The sequence below is a fragment of the Rhinoraja longicauda genome, chromosome 2 (assembly GCF_053455715.1).
Source record: "Rhinoraja longicauda isolate Sanriku21f chromosome 2, sRhiLon1.1, whole genome shotgun sequence".
Taxonomy (NCBI): domain Eukaryota; kingdom Metazoa; phylum Chordata; class Chondrichthyes; order Rajiformes; family Arhynchobatidae; genus Rhinoraja; species Rhinoraja longicauda.
Window position 1 is genome coordinate 87,866,879 of NC_135954.1, and position 27,255 is coordinate 87,894,133.

Consider the following 27,255-nt stretch of genomic DNA (forward strand, 5'->3'; position numbering starts at 1 on the left):
GAAAGATTTAGAGGGATCAGGGCCAAACAGGATGAGCTTAGATGAGGCATCTTGGTCGGCACAGATGAGTTGAACCGGAGGGCCTGTTTCCTTGTTGCATGAGTCTATGACTCTATACCATCACACCCTGGGCACAGAGCATTGTTGATATATCAAGGCTTTTTCCAGTTTGCATTCATCCTTTTCAAGTGAAAATTAGGCACTCTTCAACCCAATTGCCAAAAACCTCAACATACAATACAATACAATACAATACAATATATCTTTATTGTCATTGTACAGGGGTACAACGAGATTGGGAATGCGCCTCCCATACGATGCAATAATTTAATTAATTTAAACAACAACAACCCAACGAAACAATTGTAACAATACACCGGTTAAGTAGTGTATTGATTGAGGAGCTCCGCTGAAGGTATGTTACATTTGGCCACTTGCTTTTATCATTACATTCATAATATTAACCAATGGTTAGGAAAAAGCAAAGCTAAAAAATTACCATTCTGTCATCTTGTGAATAGTTCAGCAGTTCTGAAGAGAAACAAGAAACTCAACCAGAAACGAGAATTTCAGTTTCTTAAAATGGAATGCTTTTAGAAACACTTTTACATAGCCCATCATGAATGTGCAATATTGAGAAAATAGTAGGGAAGTAAATTAAGCAAAATATCTGGCCCTTGCCTTTGCCTGTCCATAAATAATATTTTACTGTCATGCCTGGCATATCCTGTTTCATTTTTTTAAACAGTTCTTATTGAAACAGTTAACAGTTGGAATTGGTTTCCTGAGACATCAGAATTCATTAGTGGCAGCCCTTTATGTGAAATCCACCTCCTTAATGTTGGCTTCAATTGGACTGGTTCAGACTGAAGAAGTGTCTTGACCCGAAATGTCAACTATTCATGTTCTCCAGAGATACTACCTGACCAGCTGAGTTTCTCCAGCACATTTGTCCTGCAGTTTGTCCAACCTGCACATTGCTAGGATTGCAAATTGGTCAAATAATGAAATGATCATGTTTTTTACAATGCTTCAGTATGTAAAATTCTGCTACACTTGTAGCATTTTTGAAGTAATATAGAGATGCTTTGAATATATATTTTTGAAGTTGATGGTTATGGAGACAGTGGATGTATTTGTAATCATTTCATAAAATTCTATATTGCAGAAGAGTTGCACAGAGTAGAAACTACAACCCTGCTACTTAAGGAATATGGTGGAGAGAAAATGGAGAAATGCAAACCAGTTAGCCCATACTCACTTAGTTTTTGGCTCTCAGTGATGATTACAAGGACAAACAGGACCCTTTGAATGTCAATGATATCAATTTCTTATCATTTAAAAAATAAACAGCTTTCGGGTGCCTCACATTTTTTTGCAAGCCTATCAAATATGGAAACAATATTGTAGCTTCTGTAGCCTCTGACGGAGGTATCTCCCAAGTCTAGACTATGAATGCCCTTCAAAGCACTTACTAATTTACTGAGAACTGCACAACGTTAATTTTGAGCTATTCACAAAATGCTGGAGTAACTCAGCAGGTCAGGCAGCATCTCGGGAGAGAAGGAATGGGTGACGTTTCGGGTCGAGACCCTTCTTCAGACTGATGTCGGGGGTGGGACAAAGGAAGGATATAGGTGGAGACAGGAAGATAGAGGGAGATCTGGGAAGGAGGAGGGGAAGGGAGGGACAGAGGAGCTATCTGAAGTTGGAGAAGTCGACGTTCATACCACCGGGCTGCAAACTGCCCAGGCGAAATATGAGGTGCTGCTCCTCCAATTTCCGGCGGGCCTCACTATGGCACTGGAGGAGGCACATGACAGAGAGGTCAGACTGGGAATGGGAGGGGGAGTTAAAGTGCTGGGCCACCGGGAGATCAGTTGAGTTAATGCGGACCGAGCGCAGGTGTTCAGCGAAGCGATCGCCGAGCCTGCGCTTGGTTTCGCCGAAATAAATAAGTTGACATCTAGAGCAGCGGATGCAATAGATGAGGTTGGAGGAGGTGCAGGTGAACCTCTGTCTCACCTGGAAAGACTGTTTGGGTCCTTTGATGGAGTTGAGGGGGGAGGTAAAGGGACAGGTGTTGCATCTCATGCAGTTGCAAGGGAAAGTGCCCGGGGTTGGGGTGGTTTAGGTAGGAAGTGACGAGTGGACCAGGGAGTTACGGAGGGAACGGTCTCTGCGGAACGCAGAGAGGGGAGGGGATGGGAAGATATGGCCAGTGGTGGGGTCCCGTTGTAGGTGACGGAAATGTTGGTGGATGATATGTTGGATCCGCTGGCTGGTGGGGTGGAAGGTGAGAATGAGGGGGATCCTGTCCTTGTTGCGAGTGGGGGGAGGGGGAGCAAGAGCGGAGCTGCGGAATGTGGAAGAGACCCTAGTGAGAGCCTCATCTATAATGGAGGAGGGGAAGCCCCGTTTTCTGAAGAACGAGGACATCTCGGAAGCCCTAGTCTGAAACACCTCATCCCGGGCGCAGATGCGGCGTAGACGGAGGAATTGGGAGTAGGGGATAGACTTTTTGCAGGGGACCGGGTGGGAAGAAGTGTAGTCCAGATAGCTGTGCGAGTCGGTGGGCTTGTAGTAAATGTCCGTCACTAGTCTGTCTCCTGTGATGGAGATGGCGAGATCCAGAAACGGGAGGGAGATGTCAGAGATAGTCCAGGTATATTTAAGGGCAGGATGGAAATTGGAGGTGAAGTGTATGAAGTCAGTGAGTTCTGCATGGGTGCAAGAGGTAGCACCAATGCAGTCGTCGATGTAGCGGAGGTAGAGTTCGGGGATGGGGCCAGCGTACGTCTGGAACAGGGATTGTTCGACGTACCCGACAAAGAGGCAGGCGTAGCTAGGGCCCATGCGAGTGCCCATAGCTACGCCTCTGGTTTGGAGGAAGTGGGAGGAGTCAATTTTGAGCTGGTGGATTTGACAGCTTTGAATAGAAAATAGATGGGAAGTCGTTTTCAACCTCACTACCTGAGATGCTGTCTACGAATAATCTGCTGGAATGATTCAACCTCTTGTGAAATGGAAGAGGCAAAGGTGGGACTATTGGGAATGTGTGAAGTGAGCAAATACCGATGGGAAACAAGTGCTGGTTTCAACCAAACGGACTCAGCTAGCAGTGCACTTGCATTTTTATCCACCCCAGGAATTGTTCTTTTGCAAGCAAATTATTCAAATTGATTGCAATCCCCAAATGAATGCATTTGCCTCACCCACTTGCCAGATTAACATTTCCATCAGCAGTAAGAGAATTTTATTTAAATTATAAATACTGGTGAAAACAAACTAAATCCAAGAAAAAAAATCTCATGTTTAGAATAAAATAGAAATACTTTTATTTGCATTTTATCTGTAATTCCCATTACAGGTTTCTTACAACAGAAAGAAAGAATGAACAGAGGTGAAACAGCCCCCACAGAAAGACGGATGCTCATCTCTGTTTCACCTGATTGTGCCATACATCCCGAAAGCTTCTGATTTCGCCGGATGAACTGTAAAACATGCTCAGACAAGGTTCAGGACAGAAAAGTTACTTCCTAATCAACTCCTCATGATGCTTGGACATGACAGTCCTGGTGAGCTGCTGTTCCCCGGACTTGGAATATTTTGCAGTGCAGAACATTCCAAAGGAAGTTATTTACCATTGGCTATCCTGGCAGTCGTCTACGTCCCACCCCATGCTGATGCTAAGGTTGGATTGAATGAACTATATAATACTGCCATTAATCTTGAAATGATGGTCTTCTTCATAGTAGTTGGGGACTTCAACCAGGCTAACTTCAGTGTGCTAACAAATTACTATCAGTGCATTTCCTGTCCCACCACAGGCCCAGCCCCTTGACCATCTCTGCACAACTATTAAAGATGCCTACCACTTCAATCCCCAACCACATTTTGGAAAATCGGGCCATCTGGCTGTTCTTCTACTCCTCACTTGCAAGCAGAAACTTAAGTCGGAGGATCTTGTCGAGCAAGTCCTACAGTGGGTGAGGAACAGGCGAGATCCTAAACGACTGCTTTGGGTCAGTGTTCTGAACCATATTCAAGGGTTGTAGCCAACATAAATAAGCGCGCTATTGCCGTCAGAATCATAAATAAACGTGTGGAGGACTGTGTGCCAAAGAAGACACCACGACTGTTTCCCAATGGAAAACCATGGATGAACCATGAGGTCCATTGAAGTCCTTGTCTGCAGCGTTCAAGTCAAATGATCCTGAGCTGTACATGCATGTACAACCTTTGTTAAACTATCAAGGATGCGAAAAGGGAATTCCAGACCAAGTTAGAGTCAATTGTGTCAAGGCTTGCAGGCGAAAATGGGCTACAAAGTGAAGTTGGGCAGTTTTGCTGACACAGTGTGTCCCTCCCAGACAAAATCAATGCATTCTATGCTCACTCTGAACAGAGTAACATCATCTACCCCAACAGCTTTGGGTATACCTGTATCCATGGACAATGCTGCAGATGTCAGATCGACTTTGCTGAGAGTGAACCAATGGGAAGCAAATGGCCTGGATGGAGTCCTCAACTGTGTCTTGTGTGGACCAGCTAGCAGAGTATTTATGGACACCATTAATGGACTTCGTACTCTAATCTGAGATTCCCATCTGTTTAAAGATGACCATTACCATCCCAGTCCCAAAGAAACGCAAGGTAGTGTGCCTTGATGATCTGTCCAGTGGCTCTGACATCCACCATCATGAAGTGCTTCAAGAGGCTGGTGATGGCATGCATTAACTCCAGCCTCCCAGATAGACTTGAGTTACTGCCGTTCGCCTACTGTTTCAACTTGTCCATTGCAGATGTCATGTCCGTGGCCCTATACTCATTCCTGGAACATCAGGATAGCACAGACGCCTATGACAGACTCCTATATATTTACTATAGCTCCCCCAATAACTCCATAATCCCAACCAAACTCATCTGCAACTGGACCTAGGAATTAGTACCCCTCCTCTTCCACTGGATCCTCAACTTCCTGACCACAATCAGTTAGGATAGGTGCCAAAGCATCCTCTAAGATAACTCTCAAAACTGGTGCCCCACATGGGGACATTCTCAGCCCTTTACTTTACTCTCGGCACACCCAGGATTGTGCGGTCAATTACTGCTCTAACTCCAGTTACAAGTTTACAGATGACTACACCACAGTGGGGTAGATCTTTAACAATGACAAGACAGAGTACAGGAAGAAGATAGACAACTTAGTAACATGGTGTCAAGACAACAGTCCCTACCTCAATGCCAGCATTACAAAAGAGCTAGTTATTCACTTCAGGAAGAGCGAGGAGGTGCTCCAATCAGCCTCAATAGGGCTGAAGTGGAGATGGTCAAGAGCTTGCATATGTTCTTAAGCATAAATATCGCCCAGAGGAAGCTATGGCCAAGAAAGCACACCAACACCTATACTTCCTCAGAAGACTAAGAAAATGTGGCATGTCTCCAACATCTATTACCAATGTCTTCAGATGCACCATAAAGAGCATTCCATAGGGATACATCACAACTCGGTTTGGCAACTGATCTGCTTAAGACCACAAGAAATTGCAGAGTTGTGGATGTAGCCCAGTCTATCACACATACCAGCCTGCCCACCATTAACGCCAACTGTACTTCACTTTGCCTTGGGGAAAGCTGCCTAGATTTTGAAGAATCATTTATACCCTGATCATTCTCTCTTCCCTCCTATCTCATTGAGTCGAAGATACAAAAGCTTAAAATCACCAGGTTCAGAAACAGCTTCTTCCCCACTTATATCAGAAGACTGAACAGTCCTCTCGTCATCCCGGTCTCTCAACCTACCTCATTGCAGTCTGCCATTTTATTTTTATCTGCACTTTCCCTGCAGTTGTAACATATAACACTGTAACATTATATTCTCCACTCTGGTATTTTTCTTTTTGCATTACTTGAACTTGTGTATGCTTTGATTGTACTTGTGTATGTTATAATTTGGCTGGATAGCACACATACAAAGTTTTAAACTATAACTCAGTACGTGTGACAATAATACACTCATACCACAATAAGTATCCTATCTATAGCTCTCATAATTTTACATACTTCTATCAGGTTACTCTCAGCCTTCGATATTCCAGCTAAAACAATTCCAGTTTGTTCCATCTCTCCTCATAGATAATGCACTCTATTCCAGTGAACCTCTTCTGCACCTCTCAAAAGCATAGTACAGAGTGCTGTGTTTACATATCAGTTATGCTGCTGCAAATAAGAATTTTACTGTTCTGGTTCGGTACATATGACAATAAAACACTCTTGACTCTCTTGACTCTTGATATCCTTTCTTTAGTGTGGCGATCCGAACTGCACACAATGCTCTAAATATGGCCAAACTAAAATGTTACAGTACTGTATATAGCTGCAATATGACTTCCCATTTTTTCTACTCAATGTCATGGCTGACGAGGGCAAGCGTGCCTTAAAATCTCTTCACCACTCTCTCCCAATGTGTTGCCACTTTCAGGGAACTACAGACTTGGAGTTGGAGAGGGAGCATGATCCTGCTGTATATCAATGCTCCAAAGGTCCTGCTGTTCCTGTATACTGCACTTTTGCATCGCCTGACACTCCTCCAAATTATCTGCCATATCTCCTCCCAAATTTCCAACTGTTCGATATCCTGCTATATACTTTTGATAGCCTTCGTCGCTATCCAGAGTTCCACCAGTTTTATGGAATTGGCAAACCTACTAACGAGATGGTCTGCATTTTCATCTAAATCATTAATATATATAACAAGTAATAGAGATCCCAGTATTGATGCTGAGAGAGCGCCACTGGTCACAGTCAGGAAATGAAACTTCCAACACCACTCTGTGTCCTCTAAGACCGACCCGATTTTAGATCCAATTTACCAACTTAACATGGAACTCATCTGACTTAATATTCTATACCATCTGAATAGACCCATTCACAGGGTGAACTATTCTCTATGTGTAACATCTCATTGGAAATTATGAGATGTGTTGTACGTATTTAAACAATACAGCCACTTAAATGAAGCATGCACATCCCTGGAGTATAGGGATTTTTTGTCTTTGCAAATTAAATCCCGCAGAATGATTGTGGAGCAGGTACATAAATTGTAGCCCTGGTTGTATGAAGCACATGCAATGTGCCACATGTGTCTTGCCTAATTAGCCAAAGTCAGGATTGTTCATCACGATATTGGGTGTTTATTGTAAAATAATTCTGGCAAGGCTTGTCTGTCTGAGGAAGTAATGTTTGTCAAAAAAGAAAATTAGTAAGTAACGTTCATAATGCTTGCAGAAGGTAAAAATGATTGAACTAAAAAACATAAACATTCTGAAAACATCTGTAGCTTTGAAGAACAATGTGCTATGTCAGAACTATTACTGACTGTGAATTGAAATGTTATTTTGAAGAAAGTTACCCTCAAACAAAATCTCTCTGGTGAAATAAGCATTAAAATATTTAATATTCAGAAAATGGGACTCCTTCAGGGGTACTGTTAATTCCAGTGAAAACATTACTTTTATTCACTGACCTGGGAGATGGCACTTCAAGACAATGGTATTAAATTGCTGTCGTGTGAATGGAATATTGTCATCTTCAGGAATGCTCGATGAAGGCAAATTGAAAGGCTACTCACCGTTGACCTGAACAGTCAGTTGTCGACTAGCTGATTCCATCTTCAGTCCAGAGACAGTCACTTTTATGGTATATTCACCATCATCAATTAATTGTACTGGGTTAATTAACAGTGTGGCACTGGGAGGAGACAAGAAAAACCTGTGGCCATGCTCCATGTCAGGAGTCAAGGTGTTGTTTATGGCAGTCACCAGAAGCATGGAACCTGAAGATTGGCTTTGGAAAGTCCAGGTTATCTGAGTGTTCTGATCTTTGATTCCAGTAGTGTAGTTTACAGGGAGCAACAGAGGCTGTCCAACTGTCCCCAGGATCATTTCAGTTGGCACTGTAATTCTTACCGCTCCACAAGTGCCTAAAGAAAACATCAAAAGTCTGAAAATACATCTAAATCTTAGCCAGACTAGCTAGAAAGAATTTATGTTTTTGAAACAAACAAAAATGATGGAAAGACATATGTTTATACTATCCAGTTTTAGCTTACAATTAATACTTCTGGAATCATTGCTGAGCTCAAAACGTAAATATTGGTCATAAAATGATAAGCCAAAATGATCTTGGTATCTCCAGGTATTTATTCACAAAATGCTGGAGTAACTCAGCAGGTCAGGCAGCATGTCTGGAGAGAAGGAATGGGTGACGTTTCGGGTTGAGACCCTTCTTCAGACCCGAAACGTTGCCCATTCCTTCTCTCCAGAGATGCTGCCTGACCTACTGAGTTACTCCAGCATTTTGTGAATAAATACCTTCGATTTGTACCAGCATCTGCAGTTATTTTCTTATACTACTTGGTATCTCCAGGAGTACAGTAAAAATATTTTAAAATGGTATTAAAACCTTGGAGTGTAATCTTTGACGTTCTGAACATTTCCCCACTGTGTATCTTTGATGAGACGTGTCCATTTCCTTGGCATGAGGGGATTAACTAAATCCGAGCACCCTGATTTTTAATATATTTAGGAGGACCATGCATACTTATTACAAATACCATAGCCTCCTCTGCAGAACACATGATAAATAAAATTAATTTCAGCTCAGTTGTTAACCGTGGCGGCATGGTGGCGCAGCGGTAGAGTTGCCGCCTTACAGCGAATGCAGCACCGGAGTTCGATCCCGACTACGGGCGCCGTCTGTATGGAGTTTGTACGTTTTCCCCGTGACCTGCGTGGGTTTTCTCTGAGATCTTCGGCTTCCTCCCACACACCAAAGATGTACTAACTTGTGGGTTAATTGGTTTGGTAAATGTAAAAATTGTCCCAAGTGGGTGTAGGATAGTGTTAATGTGCGGGGATCGCTGGTCGGTGCGGACCCGATGGGCCGGAGGGCCTGTTTTCGCGCTGTCCTTGAATGGAGTCGAGGTAGGAGATGTTGCACCTCCTGCGGTTCCAGGGGAAAGTACCTGGGGAAGAGGTGGTGTGGGTGGGAAGGGATGAGTTAACCAGGGAGTTGCGGAGGGTATAGTCTCTGTGGATGGCGGAAAGGGGAGGAGATGGTAAAATGTGGCTAGTGGTGGGATCTGGTTGGAGGTAGCGAAAATGTTGGAGGATTATGTGCTGCATGCAACGGTTAATGAGGTGAAAGGTGAGGACAAGGGGGACTCTGTCCTTGTTGCGAATGGGGGGAGGGGGAGAAAGGGCAGAGCTGCGGGATACTGCGGAGGCCCATGTGAGGATCTCATCTATGATGGAAGAGGTATCCTACCTGTACCCTAAAGAATGAGGACACCTCGGATGTCCTAGCATGGAACACCTCATCTTGGGCACAGATGCACCGTAAACGAAGGAATTTGGAGTAGGGGATAGAGTCTTTGCAGAAGACAGTGTAGGAAGAAGAGTAGTCTAGATAGCTGTGGGAGTCAGTTGGTTTATAATCGATGTCAGTTGATAGTCTATCTCCTGCGATAGAGACGGTGGGATCAAGAAACAGAAGTGAGATATCGGAGAAGGTTCAAGTGAATCTGTGTGCAGGATGGAAATTGGTAGTGAAGTTAATGATGTTCGTGAGTTGTGCGTGGGTGCAGGAGGTAGCCCTGATGCAGTCGTCAATGTGACGGAGATAAAATTTGGAGATAGGATTAGTGTACGCCTGGAACAGGGATTGGCCGGTGTGCCCTACAAAGAGGCAGGCATATCTGGGGCCCATACGAGTGACCATGGCTACATCTTGGATGTGGAGGAAGTGGAAGGTGCTTTGATGAGGCAGGCATAGCTGGGGCACATTCGACCTAGCCGACAAAGAGGCAGGCAAGGCAATAACTTCAGCTTCTCCCCCCTGCTGAAGTTGATGGCCAGAATTATATGCAATACTTCAGTTGGCGTCTACATCAGACCAACTGTTTTGAACAAGTTAGACATAAGCTTCCCGTTTTGTATTTATCTCTCCTTATGCATATCCCAGGATCCCTCATGATTTACTCGCCTCACAATCAACAAGCACTACTACTTTCCAAAGGTTCATGCAAATGTATACCCATTCCCCTGTGTTCTTGCATAGTTCTTTCTGTGTTCTTCCTTCAAAACTGTGCTATTTGGTCTATATTGTTTCTCCTTGTTCTTTCTGCCAGACTGCATCACATCACATTGTAGTGTAATGAATTTCATTTGTCCTTTGTTGCCCATTACTTCAGTCTATTCCTTTCTGTGACCCATTATTATCTTGCTCACTGGCCCCATGGCAGAAGTGTTCACGTCGCGGGGCTGGAAACTGGAAGTTTACTGAGCAAATTCTGCTGCCACCATCGTCTACTGTATAAGTGATGGGTCCCAATGAATGTCGCCGGAAGCTTGTGCCCTTTTCAGGACGGCCGATGACAGTGATGTAACACTTGAATGATGGACATGAAACAAGAAGATCCTGCTCACTGTGAATCCTGTAAAGTTTTGTGTTATTTGAAAATATGTACATTTTGTGCGGCACGGTGGCGCAGCGGTAGAGTTGCTGCCTTACAGTGAATGCAGCGCCGAAGACTCAGGTTCGATCCGGACTACGGGCGCCGTCTGTACGGAGTTTGTACGTTCTCCCCGTGACCTGCGTGGGTTTTCTCCGAGATCTTCAATTTCCTCCCACACTCCAAAGACGTACAGGTATGTAGGTTAATTGACTGGGTAATATCTTTTAAAAAATTGTCCCTAGTGTGTGTAGGATGGTGTTAATGTGCGGGGATCGCTGGGCGGCACGGACTCGGTGGGCCGAAGGGCCTGTTTCCGCGCTGTATCTCTAAAAAAATCTAAAATCTAAAAAAACCATGCCCATCTCTCTAATTTATGGGCATGTAACAAATAAGCAGTCATCGCATCTCTGATCCCAAGAAACTATTTATCAGTATCCAGTCAAAAGAATAACCACTTAAGCAAAAATGGCAAATGCTGAAAATTCGAAAAAAAAGATGAAAAGCGCTGGAAACACAAATGAGACACGGCAGCATTGGCAATAGAGAAATAAGTTCAACATTCATCATAACTGAGTATTTCTGTTTTTACAACTGTTTACGACTACTCATCTCAGTGCCCAATGATCCATAGTTGCACTGTTCATTGTCTCAGCAAGGAATCAATTTCATGAGTGACTACATTGATTTAAAAATACAGCTAATCACAATAAACATTGAAACCTGTTCTAACATATATTGCATCACTCCTTGCAACCCTCAACTATTGTAGGTCTGCCCACTCTTCTTGTTGCCGTCAGGCAAGAGATAATGAGATGAAATGTACTCAGATTTCAATGGAACAAGTCACTGGCTTCCTTTATGCTCGGGTAAAGGCCTAACTTTAAGATATTACAAATATCTTTGGATCAGGTCAGAAAGGAACCAGATCCATGAATGCCCACAGCCATGTGATCTTGATAGTCACTTGGAAAACAGTCCATGCCACACTCTGGGGTTAGAGTCATGACTGCAGCTGGTGGCATATTTTAATGTCCCAAGGCTCATTGACGCACAGGCACTTGGTCATAGAGTGATGCAGTGTGGAAACAAGCCCTTTGGCTCAACTTGCCCACACCGGCCAACATGTCCCAGCTGCACTAGTCCCATCTGCCTGCGTTTGGTCCATATCTCTCCAAACCTGCCCTATCCATATACCTGTCTAACTGTTTTTTAAATGTTGGGATAGTTCCAGCCTCAGCTACCTCCTTGGGCAGCTTGACACAAAATGCTGGAGTGATTCAGCGGGACAGGCAACATCTCTGGAGAGAAGGAATGGGTGACATTTCAGGTCGCGACCCTTCTTCAGACTGATGTCACGGGAGTGGGCGGAACGGAGATAGAATGTAATCGGAGACAGTAAGAATGGTGGGAGAACTGGGAAGGGGGAGGGGATGGAAAGGGGGAGGGAAAGCTCTGGCAGCTTGTTCCATTCACCCCCAACCCCCTTGTTCACACGCTGTTCCTCACTGAGGTCATGTTTGGGGAATTATTCCTTGGCCATCTTGCATATTGATGATTTCTGAGACTTCAGAAAAATTAATAAAAAATAGAAATAAATATTATGGAGACTTTCTGCCCCTTTCTTATTTTCTAGTTGCTCACCTCCTCTGCTCATTCTTCTGGACTTGCTGTCAAGGGGTTGCCTATAAATGTGCTCATCTGAAGCATTGTTTAAAACGGTTGAAGTCATCATAGCTTTACTGATACACACTCGATGCAACTTTAAAGAAATCTAACATGGATCAAAGTCTTGTAGAATTATTCTATTATCTAACACTAATCAACAATAACCAACATGCAGGAAAGAATCACAGAGTCATACAGCGTGGAAACAGGCTCCTTGGCTCGACCTGCCCACATCGATTACATTCATAGAAACATAGAAAAATAGGTGCAGGATCATGGCTGATCATCTAAAGTCAGTACCCTGTTCCTGCGTTTTCCCCATATCCCTTGATTCCTTTAGCCCTAAGAGCTAAATCTAACTCCATCTTGAAAACATCCAGTGAATTGGCCTCCACTGCCTTCTGTGGCAGAGAAATCCACAGATTCACAACTCTCTGGATGAAAAGGTTTTTCCTCATCTCAGTCCTAAATTATTCTCAGTCCCCTTATTCTTAGATGGTGATCCCTGGTTCTGGACTCCCCCAACATCAGGAACATTTTTCCTGCATCTAGTCTGTCCAACCATTTAAGAATTTTATATGTTTCCACAGGATCTCCTCTCATCCCTCTAAATTCCAGTGAATACAAGCCCCGTCAACCCATTCTTTCATCATATGTCAGACCCGCCATCCCGAGAATTAACCTGGTGAACCTATGCTGCACTCCCTCAATAGCAATAATGTCCTTCCTCAAATTAGAAGACCAAAATTGCACACAATATTCCAGGTGCGGTCTCACCAGTGCCCTGTACAACTGCAGTAGGACCTCCTTGCTCCAAAACTCAAATCCTCCCGCAATGAAGGCTAACATGCCATTAGCTTTCTTCACCACCTGCTGTACCTGCATGTTTACTTTCAGTGACTGATGTACAAGCACAACCAGGTCTCGTTGCACCTCCCCTTCCCCAAATCTGACACCATTCAGATAATAATCTGCCTTTCTGTTCTTGCCACCAGAGGATAACCTCACATTAATCCACATTATACTGCATCTGCCATGCATCTGCCTACTCACCCAACCTATCCAAGTCACCTTGCAGCCTCATAGCATCTTCCTCGCAGCTCACACTGCCACCCAGCTTTGTGTCATCCGCAAACTTGATGTCACATTTAATTCCCTCGTCTAAATCGTTAATATATATTTTAAATAACTGGGGTCCCAGCACTGAGCCTTGCGGCACCCCATTCTGAAAAGGACCCGTTAATTCCTACTCTTTGCTTCCTGTCTGCCAGCCAGTTCTCTATCCATGTTAATACCCTACCCCCAATATCATGTGCTCTAATTTTGCACACTAATCTCTTATGTGAGACCTTGTCAAAGGCTTTTTGAAAGTCCGGATCCACCACATCCACTGGCTCTCCCTTGTCCATTCTACTTGTTACATCCTCAAAAAATTCCAGAAGATTAGTCAAGCATGATTTCTCCTTCATAAATCCATGCTGACTTTGATCGACCCTGTCACTGCTTTCCAAATGCGCTGCTATAACATCTTTAATAATCGACTCAAGCATCTTCCCCACTATCGATGTAAGGCTAACTATAATTCCCCGTTTTCTATCTCCCTCCTTTCTTAAAAAGTGGAGTTACATTGGCTACCCTCCAGTCCACAGGAACTGATCCAGAGTCAAGAGAACATTGGAAAATGATCACCAATGCATCCACGATTTCTAGGGCCACCTCCTTGAGTACTCTGGGATGCAGACCATCAGGCCCTCGGGATTTATCTGCCTTCAGTCCCAACAGTTTACCTAACACCATTTCCTGACTAATGTGGATACCCTTCAGTTCCTCCCTCCCACTATATCCTCGGTCCCCTAGTATTTCTGGGAGATTGTTTGTATCTTCCTTATGAAGACAGAACCAAAGTACTTGTTTAACTGTTCTGCCATTTCCTTGTTTCCCATTATAAATTCACCTGTCTCTGACTGTAAGGGACCTACATTTGTCTTCACTAATCTTTTCCTTTTTACATATCTAAAGAAGCTTTTACAGTCAGTTTTTATGTTCCCCGCAAACTTTCTTTCATCTCCTTTTCCCCCCTCTTAATTAACCCCTTTGACCTCTGTTGAGTTCTAAATTTCTCCCCGTCCTCTGGTTTGCTGCTTCCTATGGCCAATTTATATGCCTCTTCCTTGGAGTTAACACTATCCTTGATTACCCTCATTAGCCACGGTTGAGCTGTCTTCCCCGTTTTATTTATTCGCCAGACAGGGATGAACAATTTTTGGAGTTCATCCATGCGGTCTTTAAATCTTTGCCATTGCATCTCCACTGTCAACCTTTTAAGTATAATTTGCCAGTCTATCCTCGCCAATTCCCATCTTATACCTTCAAAGTCTCCGTTCTTTAAGTTCAGGACCCTAGTCTCTGAATTAACCGTGTCACTCTCCATCCTAAAGCAGAATTCCACCATATTATGGTCATTGGCCAAGGGACTTTGCACAACAAGATCGCAAACTAATCCTTCCTCGTTACACAATACCCAGTCTAGGATGGCCTGCCCTCTTGTCGGTTCCTCTTCATATCGGTTTAATTAACCAACCCGTATACATTCCAGGAAATCCTCCTCTTCAGCGCTGTTAACAATTTGGTTGGCCCAATCTATATGTAGATTAAAGTCACCCATGATAACTGCTGTACCTTTGCTACACACATCCCTAATTTCCTGCTTGATGCTATCCCCAACCTCCCTCCTGCTGTTTGGTGGTCTGTATACAACTCCAACAAATATTTTCTGCCCTTGGCTTTTTTGCAGTTCTACCCAGACAGATTCTACAGCATCCAAGCTAATGTATCTCCTTGCTATTGCATTAATCTCCTCTTTAACCAGCAATGCCACCCCACCTCCTCTTCCTTTCTGTCTATCCTACCTGAATATTGAATACCCCATTCAGCCACCACCCCTTGTGTAAAAATTACCCCTCCAGGTTCCTATTAAATCATTCCCCCCCTCACCTTAAACCTCTGTCCTGTGGTTCTCGATTCCCTTGCTGTGGGCATGACTTTGTGCGTTTACCCGATCTATTCCTCTCATGATTTTGTTCACTTCTATACGATCACCCCGCACCCTGCGTTCAAAGAAATAAAGTCCTAGCCTGCTCCCTGTAGCTCGGACTCTCGAGTCTTGGCAACATACTCGGAAATATTCTCTGCACCCTTTCCAGCTTGACAATATCTTTCCTGTAGCATGGTGACCAAAACTGAACACAATAGACAATAGACAATAGACAATAGGTGCAGGAGTAGGCCATTCAGCCCTTCGAGCCAGCACCGCCATTCAATGCGATCATGGCTGAATGCCCTCTCTTGAAAGCATCCAACGAACTGGCCTCCACCGCCTTCTGAGGCAGAGAATTCCACACCTTCACCACTCTCTGACTGAAAAAGTTCTTCCTCATCTCCGTTCTAAATGGCCTACCCCTTATTCTTAAACTGTGGCCCCTTGTTCTGGACTCCTCCAACATTGGGAACATGTTTCCTGCCTCTAATGTGTCCAATCCCCTAATTATCTTATATGTTTCAATAAGATCCCCACTCATCCCCACTCAACATACGACAGCCCCGCCATTCCGGGAATCAACCTAGTGAACCTACGCTGCACGCCCTCAATAGCAAGAATATCCTTCCTCAAATTTGGAGACCAAAACTGCACACAGTACTCCAGGTGCGGTCTCACCAGGGCCCGGTACAACTGTAGAAGGACCTCTTTGCTCCTATACTCAACTCCTCTTGTTACGAAGGCCAACATTCCATTGGCTTTCTTCACTGCCTGCTGTACCTGCATGCTTCCTCACCAAAATCTTATCTAACTTCAACATGACCTCCTAACTTCTATACTCAGTACGCTGACTGATGAAGCCCAATGTGCCAAAATACTTTTTGACCACCCTATCTACCTGTGATGCCAATTTCAAGGAACTATGTACCTGTATGCCTACTTTCTATTCACTGTGTAGGTCCTGCACATGGTAGACTTCACAAAATGCAACACCTCACATCTCCCTGTATTAAATTCCATCAACCATTCCTCACCCCACCAATGCAACCGATTAAGATTCTGCTGCAATTTTTGAAAACCATCTTCTCTATCTACTAAACCATCCACTTTAATGTCATCTGCAAACTTGCTAATCATGCCATATGTGTTCTCAACTAAATCTTTGATATAGATGACTAATAGCAATGGGACCAAAACTGAACACTATACTCTAAATGTGGCCTCACGAACATCTTATATAACTGCAACATGACCTCCCAACTTGAGGCACACAAGTAGTCATTTGCCACGAGTACGAAAAACCACCTTCCATCATCACTCTCTGTTTCCTTCCATGAAGCCAATTTTCTATCCATTCAGCTATCTCTCCTTGGATCCCATGCAAAGTAACTTTCCTGAGCAGCCTACCCAGAGGAACCTTGTCGAATGCCTTCATCAACCTTTATGGTCATATCTTCAAAAACCTCCATCGGAGAGACACCGCGAGACACTTCCTCCCGTGCACAAAAAAGTGCTGAACGTCCCTAAAAAGCCCTTGTCCACCTAAATTCATGTATATCTTTTCCCTCAAAATACTCTCTAGTAACTTTCAGACCACAGATGTTAGACTCACTGGTAGTCCCCATGCTTTTCCCTGCAGCCCTTCATGAATAGAGGCACAATATTTGCCACCCTCCAGTCTTCCGGCACCGGTTCTGTATTTAATAACAATTCATAATTCTCAGACAAGGCACCTGCAATTTCCTCTCTAGCTTCCCACAGTGTCCTTGGATATATTTGATCAGGCCCAAGAGATAGTCACTTCCATTGACTGTCCCAAGTTCTCCAGTCATCGTGTCTTTCTCCAAGGTAAAGCTAGAGGAGAAATACTCATTGAGGACCTTGCCCATCTCCTGTGTCTCCACACAGAGTTGAGCACTTTGATTCTTGAGGGTATCATTTTCTCGCTGGTTACCTTTTTTCCCTTTATGTACTTTTAAAACCTCTTGGGATTATCCTTGATGCTAGTTGCTCGAGCTATCTTCTGGCCCCTTTTTGCCCTTCTGATTTCCGTTTTTAGCTTGTTCCTCAGTTCCCAAAACTCCTCCAGGAATACACTTGATCCCACATGGTTAAACCTGCCCCATGCCTCCTTCTTACTCTTGACCAGAGCCTTAATTTCCCTTATCACCCAAGCTGCCTCATCCTTCACTCTAACAGGAACATGCATGTCCTGGACTCTTGTTAGCACACTTTTAAAAACATCCCATATTCGTGACGTTCATTTTCCTTGAAACAACCTGCTGCAATCAACGTGAGCGAGTTCCTGTCTTATTCCTTCAAATTTGACCTTGCCCCAATTAAAAATGTTAATTCATGGACGACCCACGTCTCTATCCATAACTATCTTAAAACTAATAGAACAGTGGTCACTGAAAAAGTGTGTCAAAGACTGAAACTTGATGGGTTGGGGTGTTAAGGGGAGAGGGGGTGCAATAATGATGGATAATTCAATGATTAGGGATGTAGATGGGTATTTCTGTGATTGCTGACAGGATGGTATGTTGCTTTCCAGTTTCCAAGGAGATCAGTATATTCTGAAGGGGAAATGTGAGAATCATAGTCCAAGTCAACACCAATGGCATTGGAAGAAAGAGGAATAAGTTCCTTTAGACAGAGTTTAAAGAGCCAAGAGCTTGTAATCTGAATTTTAAAAGGAAGATAGAACAGATTAACGTGCATCTGAAGTGATGGTATTGGAGGGAAAGCCTTGGAATTCCAAGAAATCAGAACTATTGCTGGAGAGGTGAGACTTCCACAAACCAGGTAGGTTGCAACTCAATGGGAGACATAATGTGAGTCATCCTCCAGTCTCCAGGCACCTCACCTTCTCAGATGCAAATATTCATACATCTCAGTCAGGATCAATGCAATTTTTCTCTAGCTTCCCACAGTGTCCCTTGGATATATCTGATCAGGCCTGGGAGATGTGTCTACTTTTATACATCTTAGGATTCCCAGCAGTTCCTCGACTGTAACACTTACTGTCCTCAAGACATCTCCATTAACTGTCCCATGTTCCCTTGTCTTGGGCGAGTCCAGAACCAGGGGCCACAGTCTTAGAATAAAGGGGAGGCCATTTAAAACTGAGGTGAGAAAGAACTTTTTCACCCAGAGAGTTGTGAATTTGTGGAATTCTCTGCCACAGAGGGCAGTGGAGGCCAAAAGCACTGGATGGATTTAAGAGAGAGTTAGATAGAGCTCCAGGAGCTAGTGGAATCAAGGGATATGGGGAGAAGGCAGGCATGGGTTATTGATTGTGGACGAGCAGACATGACATGCTGGCTCGAAGGGGCGAATGGCTTCCTCCTGCACCTATTTTCTATGTTTCTATGTCTTCACGTCTTTATCGCGGTAAAACCAGAGGAGAAATATTTATTGAGGACCTTCCCCATTTCCTCATATTGCTCACCACTTTGGTTTCTGAAGAGCCTTTTTCTCTCTGACATAAAGTACAAGCAGCAATGTGCCCAGCACTGATCCCTGAGGCATACCATTAGTACCAGGTCTCCAATCTGAAAAACAACCTTGCACCATCATTCCCTGTTTCTTCCATGAAGCCAATTCTCTATACAGTTGGCCAGCTCTCCCTGGATCCCATGTGATGAAACCCTCCAGAGCGGCCTAGCTTGCAGAACCTTATCAGTTGCCTTGCTGAAGTTCATTTGGACAACGTCTGCACCTTGCCCTCATTAACATATTTGGTTACTTCTTCAAAAAACTCAATGAAATTTATGACACAATCTCCCACATACAAAACCATACCATCTCGAATCAGCCTCTAATTAGTTCATCTCAATAATTTCAATTTGGTAATTTCTATAATTAACATAATGGTTTTGACTTTAAAAATGTAGTATTATTAAAAAAGTAATGCTTGTTAAGGAATCTTTCTTCAGAATAATGATGTTGAAATAAATGTGCATGGGCCTAATATTTTACATTTAAACCACAAATGAATTGAGTGAGATTTTATGAAGGCAATACTTCCATAAGTTGACACAATTCTTTTATAATCTCCCACTTTTCAATCATTTCGCAATTGTCACACATTTGATGGGTGTTGACGGATGTGCTGCTAATCCTATTGTGAGCCCCGGGCAGTAATGAATCACCTGCTGAAGCTGCTATTGCAATGTGTCTGGTGCTGACATCTCGAACAGTAGCTGGGTTCATGAAAGTTTCCAGCAGGCTATATAATAATAATAATAATAATGCATTACATTTATATAGCGCTTTTCAAACACTCAAAGACGCTTTACAGGGATTTCTAGAACATAGAGAAGTGAATAAATAGATAAATAAGTAAACGAACAGAGAAAGGAGACATTTCATCAAAAATCTATATTTTTTTAACCAATGGGGCAACAAGAGATCCAATCTCGGTGCAGACAGCTTTCATAACAGGCAATGTCATTGCCATATCAGGTCAAGCAGTATCTCTAGAGGACGTGGATAGGCATGTTTCGGGTCAGAACCTTTCTTCAGACTGATGATTCAGGTCACGCTAATCAAGCTGCAGTGCAAGGATGAATCTTGCGGATGTTTGCATTCAGAAGGCAGCCCCTAAGTCATTCTTAACTCATTCATTGAACTATATGAGAAAATGTGTCATGCACTTTGCATCTGCAAAACAGAGATTCTTTAAAAACCTGCCCCCTGCTATGGAACCCCATTCTCCAACAATAAACGTTTATAATGTGGTGCTGAAAAACACTGACCACCTCTCATGTTTCAGTAGTCATACATCGGTAGTCATATGTCAGTGAGGACAGACATTGATGATGACATTCATCATCATATTCCATGCACAAGCAAAGCTTTTGACTGACACAAGAGGTGTGTCTGAAGTACCAGGTCTCAAATGCCCTGAAGCATGCAGGAGGGTGGGTATCACTGTTGCCCCACAGCTATGAGCTGCGTCGGGTCTTTGAGACCTGGTACTTCAACACTATCAATAACAGGCACTTGAAAACACTGGAGAGGGACCATCAAAGCATTCTCTGCAAAATCCTCCGTCTTTTGATAGGATAAGTGAATGACCATCATTGTCCTTTATGACCAACACCCGTAACACAATGGCACAGTTGGTAGAGCTGCTGTCTTACAGTGCCAGAGACCTGGGTTCGATCCTAACCTCGGGTGCCATCTGTGTGGAGTTTGCTTGTTCTCCCTGTGACCAAATAGATTTCCTCTGGATACTCCAGTTTCCTCCAAATCATGGACTCGGTGGGCCAACATGTTTCCATGCTGCATCCTTTAATCAATCAATCAATCACATCCTAGTTACACTCAGTTAGGTATGTTGGCCAGGCCAAGTAATTTGCCTGATACCAAACTCTGAAAAGACACTATTATTTTTAGCTCCATTGTGGCAACAGGTCAGATTGAGGAAATGATTGAAACTTTATTGAAATAGTCCTTGCAAAAGCTAATGGAAATTCCTGTCCCATGATCAGAGGTGAAGCGACTTTTGAGATGACAATAAGAACATTGAGTCCATTTGTTGAGAGCCACCCAAAGGATGGACCAGAGATTGTACTCTACTGTCCTTAATTATGCGTAGACTTTGGATCATACGCAAGATGAATGGCAAAGGAAAAAAAATGTCTAGTCTGAACACGAGTTCTCTCCCCGACCAATTTTTCCAGCATTGAGGCCCTAATTAAACTCAGTCAGCTCCGTTAAGCAGATCACATTATTTGGATGCCTGCGCCAAACACTCTTTGCATGTTCTGCCATGGTCCTCCTTGAAAAGTTGCAATATATCCCCAATAACCCCTGGGACCTCCTGATGCACAATGGCTCAGAGTAGCAAAGAGGTTGTGGGATAACATAAAGAACCTTAGTCCATATATTCAGACCACAAAGAAGCCCAACATAAACAACAAAGAGAGCACACCATCTCATAAATAATGTACCCACCCACCCATTCATCTGCCACGTGTTCCTGTCCCATCTCAAAGAATCTGTGGGTTTTGCATTAGACAATAGACAATAGGTGCAGGAGTAGGCCATTCAGCCCTTCGAGCCAGCACCGCCATTCAATGCGATCATGGCTGATCACTCTCAATCAGTACCCCGTTCCTGCCTTCTCCCCATACCCCCTCACTCCGCTATCCTTAAGAGCTCTATCCAGCTCTCTCTTGAAAGCATCCAACGAACTGGCCTCCACTGCCTTCTGAGGCAGAGAATTCCACACCTTCACCACTCTCTGACTGAAAAAGATCTTCCTCATCTCCGTTCTAAATGGCCTACCCCTTATTCTTAAACTGTGGCCCCTTGTTCTGGACTCCCCCAACATTGGGAACATGTTTCCTGCCTCTAATGTGTCCAATCCCCTAATTATCTTATATGTTTCAATAAGATCCCCCCTCATCCTTCTAAATTCCAGTGTATACAAGCCCAATCGCTCCAGCCTTTCAACATACGACAGTCCCGCCATTCCGGGAATTAACCTAGTGAACCTACGCTGCACGCCCTCCATAGCAAGAATATCCTTCCTCAAATTTGGAGACCAAAACTGCACACAGTACTCCAGGTGCGGTCTCACCAGGGCCCGGTACAACTGTAGAAGGACCTCTTTGCTCCTATACTCAACTCCTCTTGTTACGAAGGCCAACATTCCATTGGCTTTCTTCACTGCCTGCTGTACCTGCATGCTTCCTTTCATTGACTGATGCACTAGGACACCCAGATCTCGTTGAACTCCCCCTCCTCCTAACTTGACACCATTCAGATAATAATCTGCCTTTCTATTCTTACTTCCAAAGTGAATAACCTCACACTTATCTACATTAAACTGCATCTGCCATGTATCCGCCCACTCACACAACCTGTCCAAGTCACCCTGCAGCCTTATTGCATCTTCCTCACAATTCACACTACCCCCCAGCTTAGTATCATCTGCAAATTTGCTAATGGCACTTTTAATCCCTTTGTCTAAGTCATTAATGTATATCGTAAATAGCTGGGGTCCCAGCACCGAACCTTGCGGTACCCCACTGGTCACTGCCTGCCATTCCGAAAGGGACCCATTTATCCCCACTCTTTGCTTTCTGTCTGTCAACCAATTTTCTATCCATGTCAGTACCCTACCCCCAATACCATGTGCCCTAATTTTGCCCACTAATCTCCTATGTGGGACCTTGTCGAAGGCTTTCTGAAAGTCGAGGTACACCACATCCACTGACTCTCCCCTGTCAATTTTCCTAGTTACATCCTCAAAAAATTCCAGTAGATTTGTCAAGCATGATTTCCCCTTCGTAAATCCATGCTGACTCGGAATGATCCCGTTACTGCTATCCAAATGCTCAGCAATTTCGTCTTTTATAATTGACTCCAGCATCTTCCCCACCACTGATGTCAGACTAACTGGTCTATGGCCTTGGCCTCACCAATCTGCTAAGTGCCAAAAGAACTGGCGTGAAGTTAAGTCATCGTCAAATGTGAGGGACTGACCAAGAAGGTCATCAAAAAAGCGAGGAAATGAAATAACAGCATTGCCATCTGCTGCATTGCTGACCTGAATAGAATTTACCCAAGTAAGTTATACCAGGAACGCTAGTCGAGCTTTATCTCCATTGCATATATGACCTTTATTTTGTTATTGCTGGCTTGTAAAAGGTAAGAGCATAGATGGGATTGGAGCTATCTAACATCGAGGAGCAGGAGGCCTTTGCTGGAGACCGACTTTGTGAGTTCCAACCGTGGGAGGCTGCAGGACCCAACTTCATGGAGCTTGCGATCCCTTTGCCAGGGATCAACCTCTGAGCTCTAACCACGGGAGCCTGCGGACTTTAACATCTTGGAGCTCGCAACTTCGGGAGCTCCAAGCCGCAGGAGCTTTGACCACCCCGACGCGGGAGATTCGATCGCCCCAACGCGGTGGCATCGACCGCCGACTGCGGGAACTTCGATCACCCTAACTGTCCTGACCGCGGGAGACTGTGGTGGATGTTTATGTTAACTGTTATGTAGTTGTGTGTCTTGTTGCTTTTTTTTAGTATGGCTGTATGGAAATGTGAGTATCACTGTACCTTAATCGGTACACGTGACAATAAAAGACCTATGAAACCTTTGAAACCTTTGAAATCTATAGATTTTCATTGGTGGAAACTGAGGCAAAGGCCGGTAGGGTTGGGGAAGGAAATGCTGAGTAATCCTTTATTGACATATAAATCGAGCAGCTTGAAGTGTAAACAAATTGGCTGAAACTGAAAAAAAAACCAAGAGAACGACATTGAGAACGAGAGATAAACAGAGACAGAAATTGGGAATCTTCTGCTAACTTAACTGTAAATATTGAAAATTTGAACAAGCTAGAAAAGTTGATGCATTTGAAGTTTTAAATATACTCATTTCACTTGACTTTCCATATTGTGCAGTTTCTGTAATATTAAACTGTGTTCCTGAAGCACATAATTTTAAAATTTATCGCTTAATTCTACTAAAATTGCAAAGTTTTATTGCAGAATATTTAAAAGCATACTATGTATGTGAACTAATATTGGAGCAACAGCAACACATTTTATCCAATTTTCACCCTACTGTCTGGGTGATTGTCTCCAAAGCAATCTGTTCTTTGTCCCAAATCAATGAAGTGGAAGTCGGATGTGAGCTATATCATGCTGGTAACCTACCCTGCCTGTTTACTTTTTACAAAATGACGCTGAAAATGGATTAATATGTTGACCACAGGGATTTTCTCATTTCAAGAATAGTAGAGGATGAGACGGGTAGAAGATGGGGGTGCACTCGTCAATCGTTATAAATGGCAGATAGTCAGATCACAGCTTTGCAACTGAACAGACTGCATCATTCGATTAGAGTATCTAGTGGAGCAGAATGTGGTACCAGATTCTATGCAACTTTGCATTTATTCAGCAAGCCCTCTTAGCTAACCCCAGGGACTCCAATGTTACTGGGTTGCTTGGACTCCCAGGTGGTCTTTACCTATATCAACATAAACAGCGCTGCCACTTCAGAAGTAAAAATAGGGACTCTGACAATTGAAGCTCACTTATGTCATTAAGCTGGAGAGAGTGCAGAGAAGATTTATGGTGAGGTTGCCAGTACTTGAGCAGGCTAGGACTATAATCCCTGGAGTGCAAGAGGCTCTGAGGGGTGATCTTATTGAGGTGTAGGAAATCATGAGTGAAATAAATTGGGTGAATACAGAGTCTTTTACCCGGGTTAGGGGAATCAAAAACCAGAGGAAATAGGTTTACGTTGAAAGGGACAAGATTTATCAGGATCCCAAGGGGTGATACTTTCACTCAGGGAGTGGTAGATATATGGAATGAGCCTCCAGATGAGGCAGATACTATAACAGCATTTAAAAGACATTTGGACAGGTATCTGGATAGGAAAGGTTTAGAGCGAAGTAGGCCAAATGCAGGCAAATGGAACTAGCTTAGATGGGGCCTCATGGTTGGCCTGGATGAGTTGGGCCGAAGGGCCTGTGTCCATGCTGTATGATTCTATGACTCTATATGCCAACTGTACTGATCATCCTTTTGGGAGAAGGCAGAGGATCTCCACCTAACAGAACCACTAAAACCTCGCTGCCAGATCTAAGACATAGCTCAATTTAATGCTGTCGTTAGCCAGTTTCTTCAAACCCACCAGCCATAGCCTCGTGACTGCAACCTCTGTCATAGTTTGTCATCTATCCAATGCACCCTCTAATGAATACTTCGTTGTTTACTTGCCTCACGATTCCCCTTGTAATGTCAATATTTAATTGAATGATTGACAAGACTTATTCATTGGCTGATCACTCAATTAACATTAAAGAGCAATATTTAAGCTACAGTCATCCAATATTTTTCCCATGTAACTTGGAACCCTGCAATTCTGCTCTGGTTCTATTCAATCATCAGCTTACTGCAGTTACAATTAAACTGAAACATCCCGCTTTAAAACATATGTATAATATTAGGGATGACAGATTGTGTTATTAATTATTTTTAATACGTAAATGCAATTCCCAATTATATTAAATTTAGTCATACACTGAATTTCTCGGGTATTCAATTGGAGCGTATGGCTTTTTGAACTTTAAAGACATGAATGTTAAATTAAATATACAGGTAATAAAAACTCAGGTAAATTTATGCAGCGAGCATGATGCAAAATGCTGGAGTAACTCGGCGGGTCAGAAAGCATCTGTCTGTTCCTATACCTTTTCTCTGGAGATGCTGCTCGACCCGCTGAGTTACTCCGGGATTTTGTATCGATCTTCGGCGTAAAGCGGCTTCTGCGGTTCCCTTGAAGGACATTTGGAATTTGAGGGACATTGAGGGACAATGAAATTTACATTGAGGGACATTTGGAATTTGTTACATTCATACAGTGCGCCGCAGGTGCTGTAACTGCGAATCTGAGTGCCTCCTGTTGGCTTATTTATTTCTGGAAACATTTGTTATTTTTCACTGAGATGAAAAATTACACTGCTGAGAAGGTGGAGCTGCACAGGTCACCCCGTATGAAATAAATTCAACTTCCTCAGTTTAAGAAGCATCCGCTCACAGCAAGAGTCGGAGTTTCGTCCGGAAGTTCAGTTTCAATGTTTAGAATCGCTTTCCTCTCATACGCTCTCTGGCTGGTTTTGTTACTAAAGAACCCCCAATGCGACCTCATTTATGGAAACATACATTCCCCAAAGGAATTACTCCAATAACTGGCACCAACGCCTGATTATTTTGACTGTAAACATCTCCAGTCTGCAGCGTAAGATTGAACACAAAACGGTTAGAGGATTTAAAAACAAACATTAGATGTTGCAGCAGGTGAGGAAGGCGATGGTTCCCGCACGTCCCTCTCCTCTCCGAGCCAACTAAACAGATGGAGACGCAAGGAACTGCAGGTGCTGGAATTTTGAGCAAAAATCACAGAGTGCTGGAGCAACTCAGCGGACCGGGCAGCATTTGTGCAGGGAATGGACGTTTTGGGTCAGGTCCCTTCATTCTGAGTGGAGTAGGGGGTAGGGGTGGAAAAAGATCCCGAGCCAAAAGATCGCCTGTTTATGTCCCTCCAAAGATGCTGCCCGAACCGCTGAGTTGCACCAGCACTCTATGATCTGCTCACCTGAACAACTTATCCTCTGAAGAAGGGTCTCGACACGAAACGTCACACATTGCATTTTTCCAGAGATGCTGCCTGTCCCGCTGAGTTACTTTAGCATTGTGTGTCTACCTTCGGTGTAAACCATCCTCATCTGTAGTTCCTTCCTGCACAACTTATCATTTTTACAGCTGCTCTCGTGTTAATCGATCACCCCCGGCTCCTGCGACTCCAGCTAGTATACTTATTGTCGGCCGGGAACTAGCCATTCAGTGGGAGTAATGATATTTCACTCTCCTGAAGGTTACTTGCTGCGGTCCCGGTACCCCCCTGAAATCCCATCTCGTTATATTGTCGCAATTTCTGTTTATCGGCCTCATACACTTCACCTCCTCAGTCCCGTCTACACCTAAAGACAATTCCGTTGTAAATTCGATTTAAAAGTTAACAAGTACATATTTTTAACAAATGCATGTTTCGCTGTATGTTCCCATTAAAAGGGACACCCAGCACTTAGCATCATTTACTTCGTTTTAAATACGTTCAAAACTTTGATGAGCAAACTCAAATTAACTTATTTTGTCTCGTTTCTGTTTCCCCTACCGATCGCCAGGATGCATATCTTGAACAGGAGACAATAACTCTTGCTGCTGGAGGAGTCCATGGAGACATCGCGCCCCATTGGGAGTCCGCAACGTTTCGTTGTTCAGTTGAGCAGTAACCGGTCCCAGCCTCGTTTGATCGTGAAATGAGGCAGCTCCTGCTTTGGCTCCGGGATCCCGGAGTACACGCCAAAAAAAACACAGAGGGAGAGAGAGAGAGAGCAAACATAAACATGAACTGCACCTAACCATCGGTTAAATCTCCTCCCACTTAGGTAATGCAGCGCGGATACATGCAGAAGAAGACCGTCCTCCACAGGAGATAA

At 43.7% G+C, this 27,255-nt stretch overlaps 1 protein-coding gene across 1 annotated transcript in view; it reads right to left on the reverse strand.

The window, feature by feature from the left end:
• Positions 1-27,009, reverse strand: part of hepacam2 (HEPACAM family member 2) — a 63,454-nt gene extending 36,445 nt beyond the window's left edge. The window contains exons 1-2 of the mRNA XM_078429090.1: positions 26,931-27,009; positions 7,634-7,984 (exon numbers count right to left, since the gene is read on the reverse strand). Of these exons, the coding sequence (XP_078285216.1) occupies positions 7,634-7,984; positions 26,931-27,009 (430 nt within the window). The remainder of the gene's footprint in view (positions 1-7,633; positions 7,985-26,930) is intronic.
• Between the last annotated feature and the right edge of the window lie 246 nt (positions 27,010-27,255).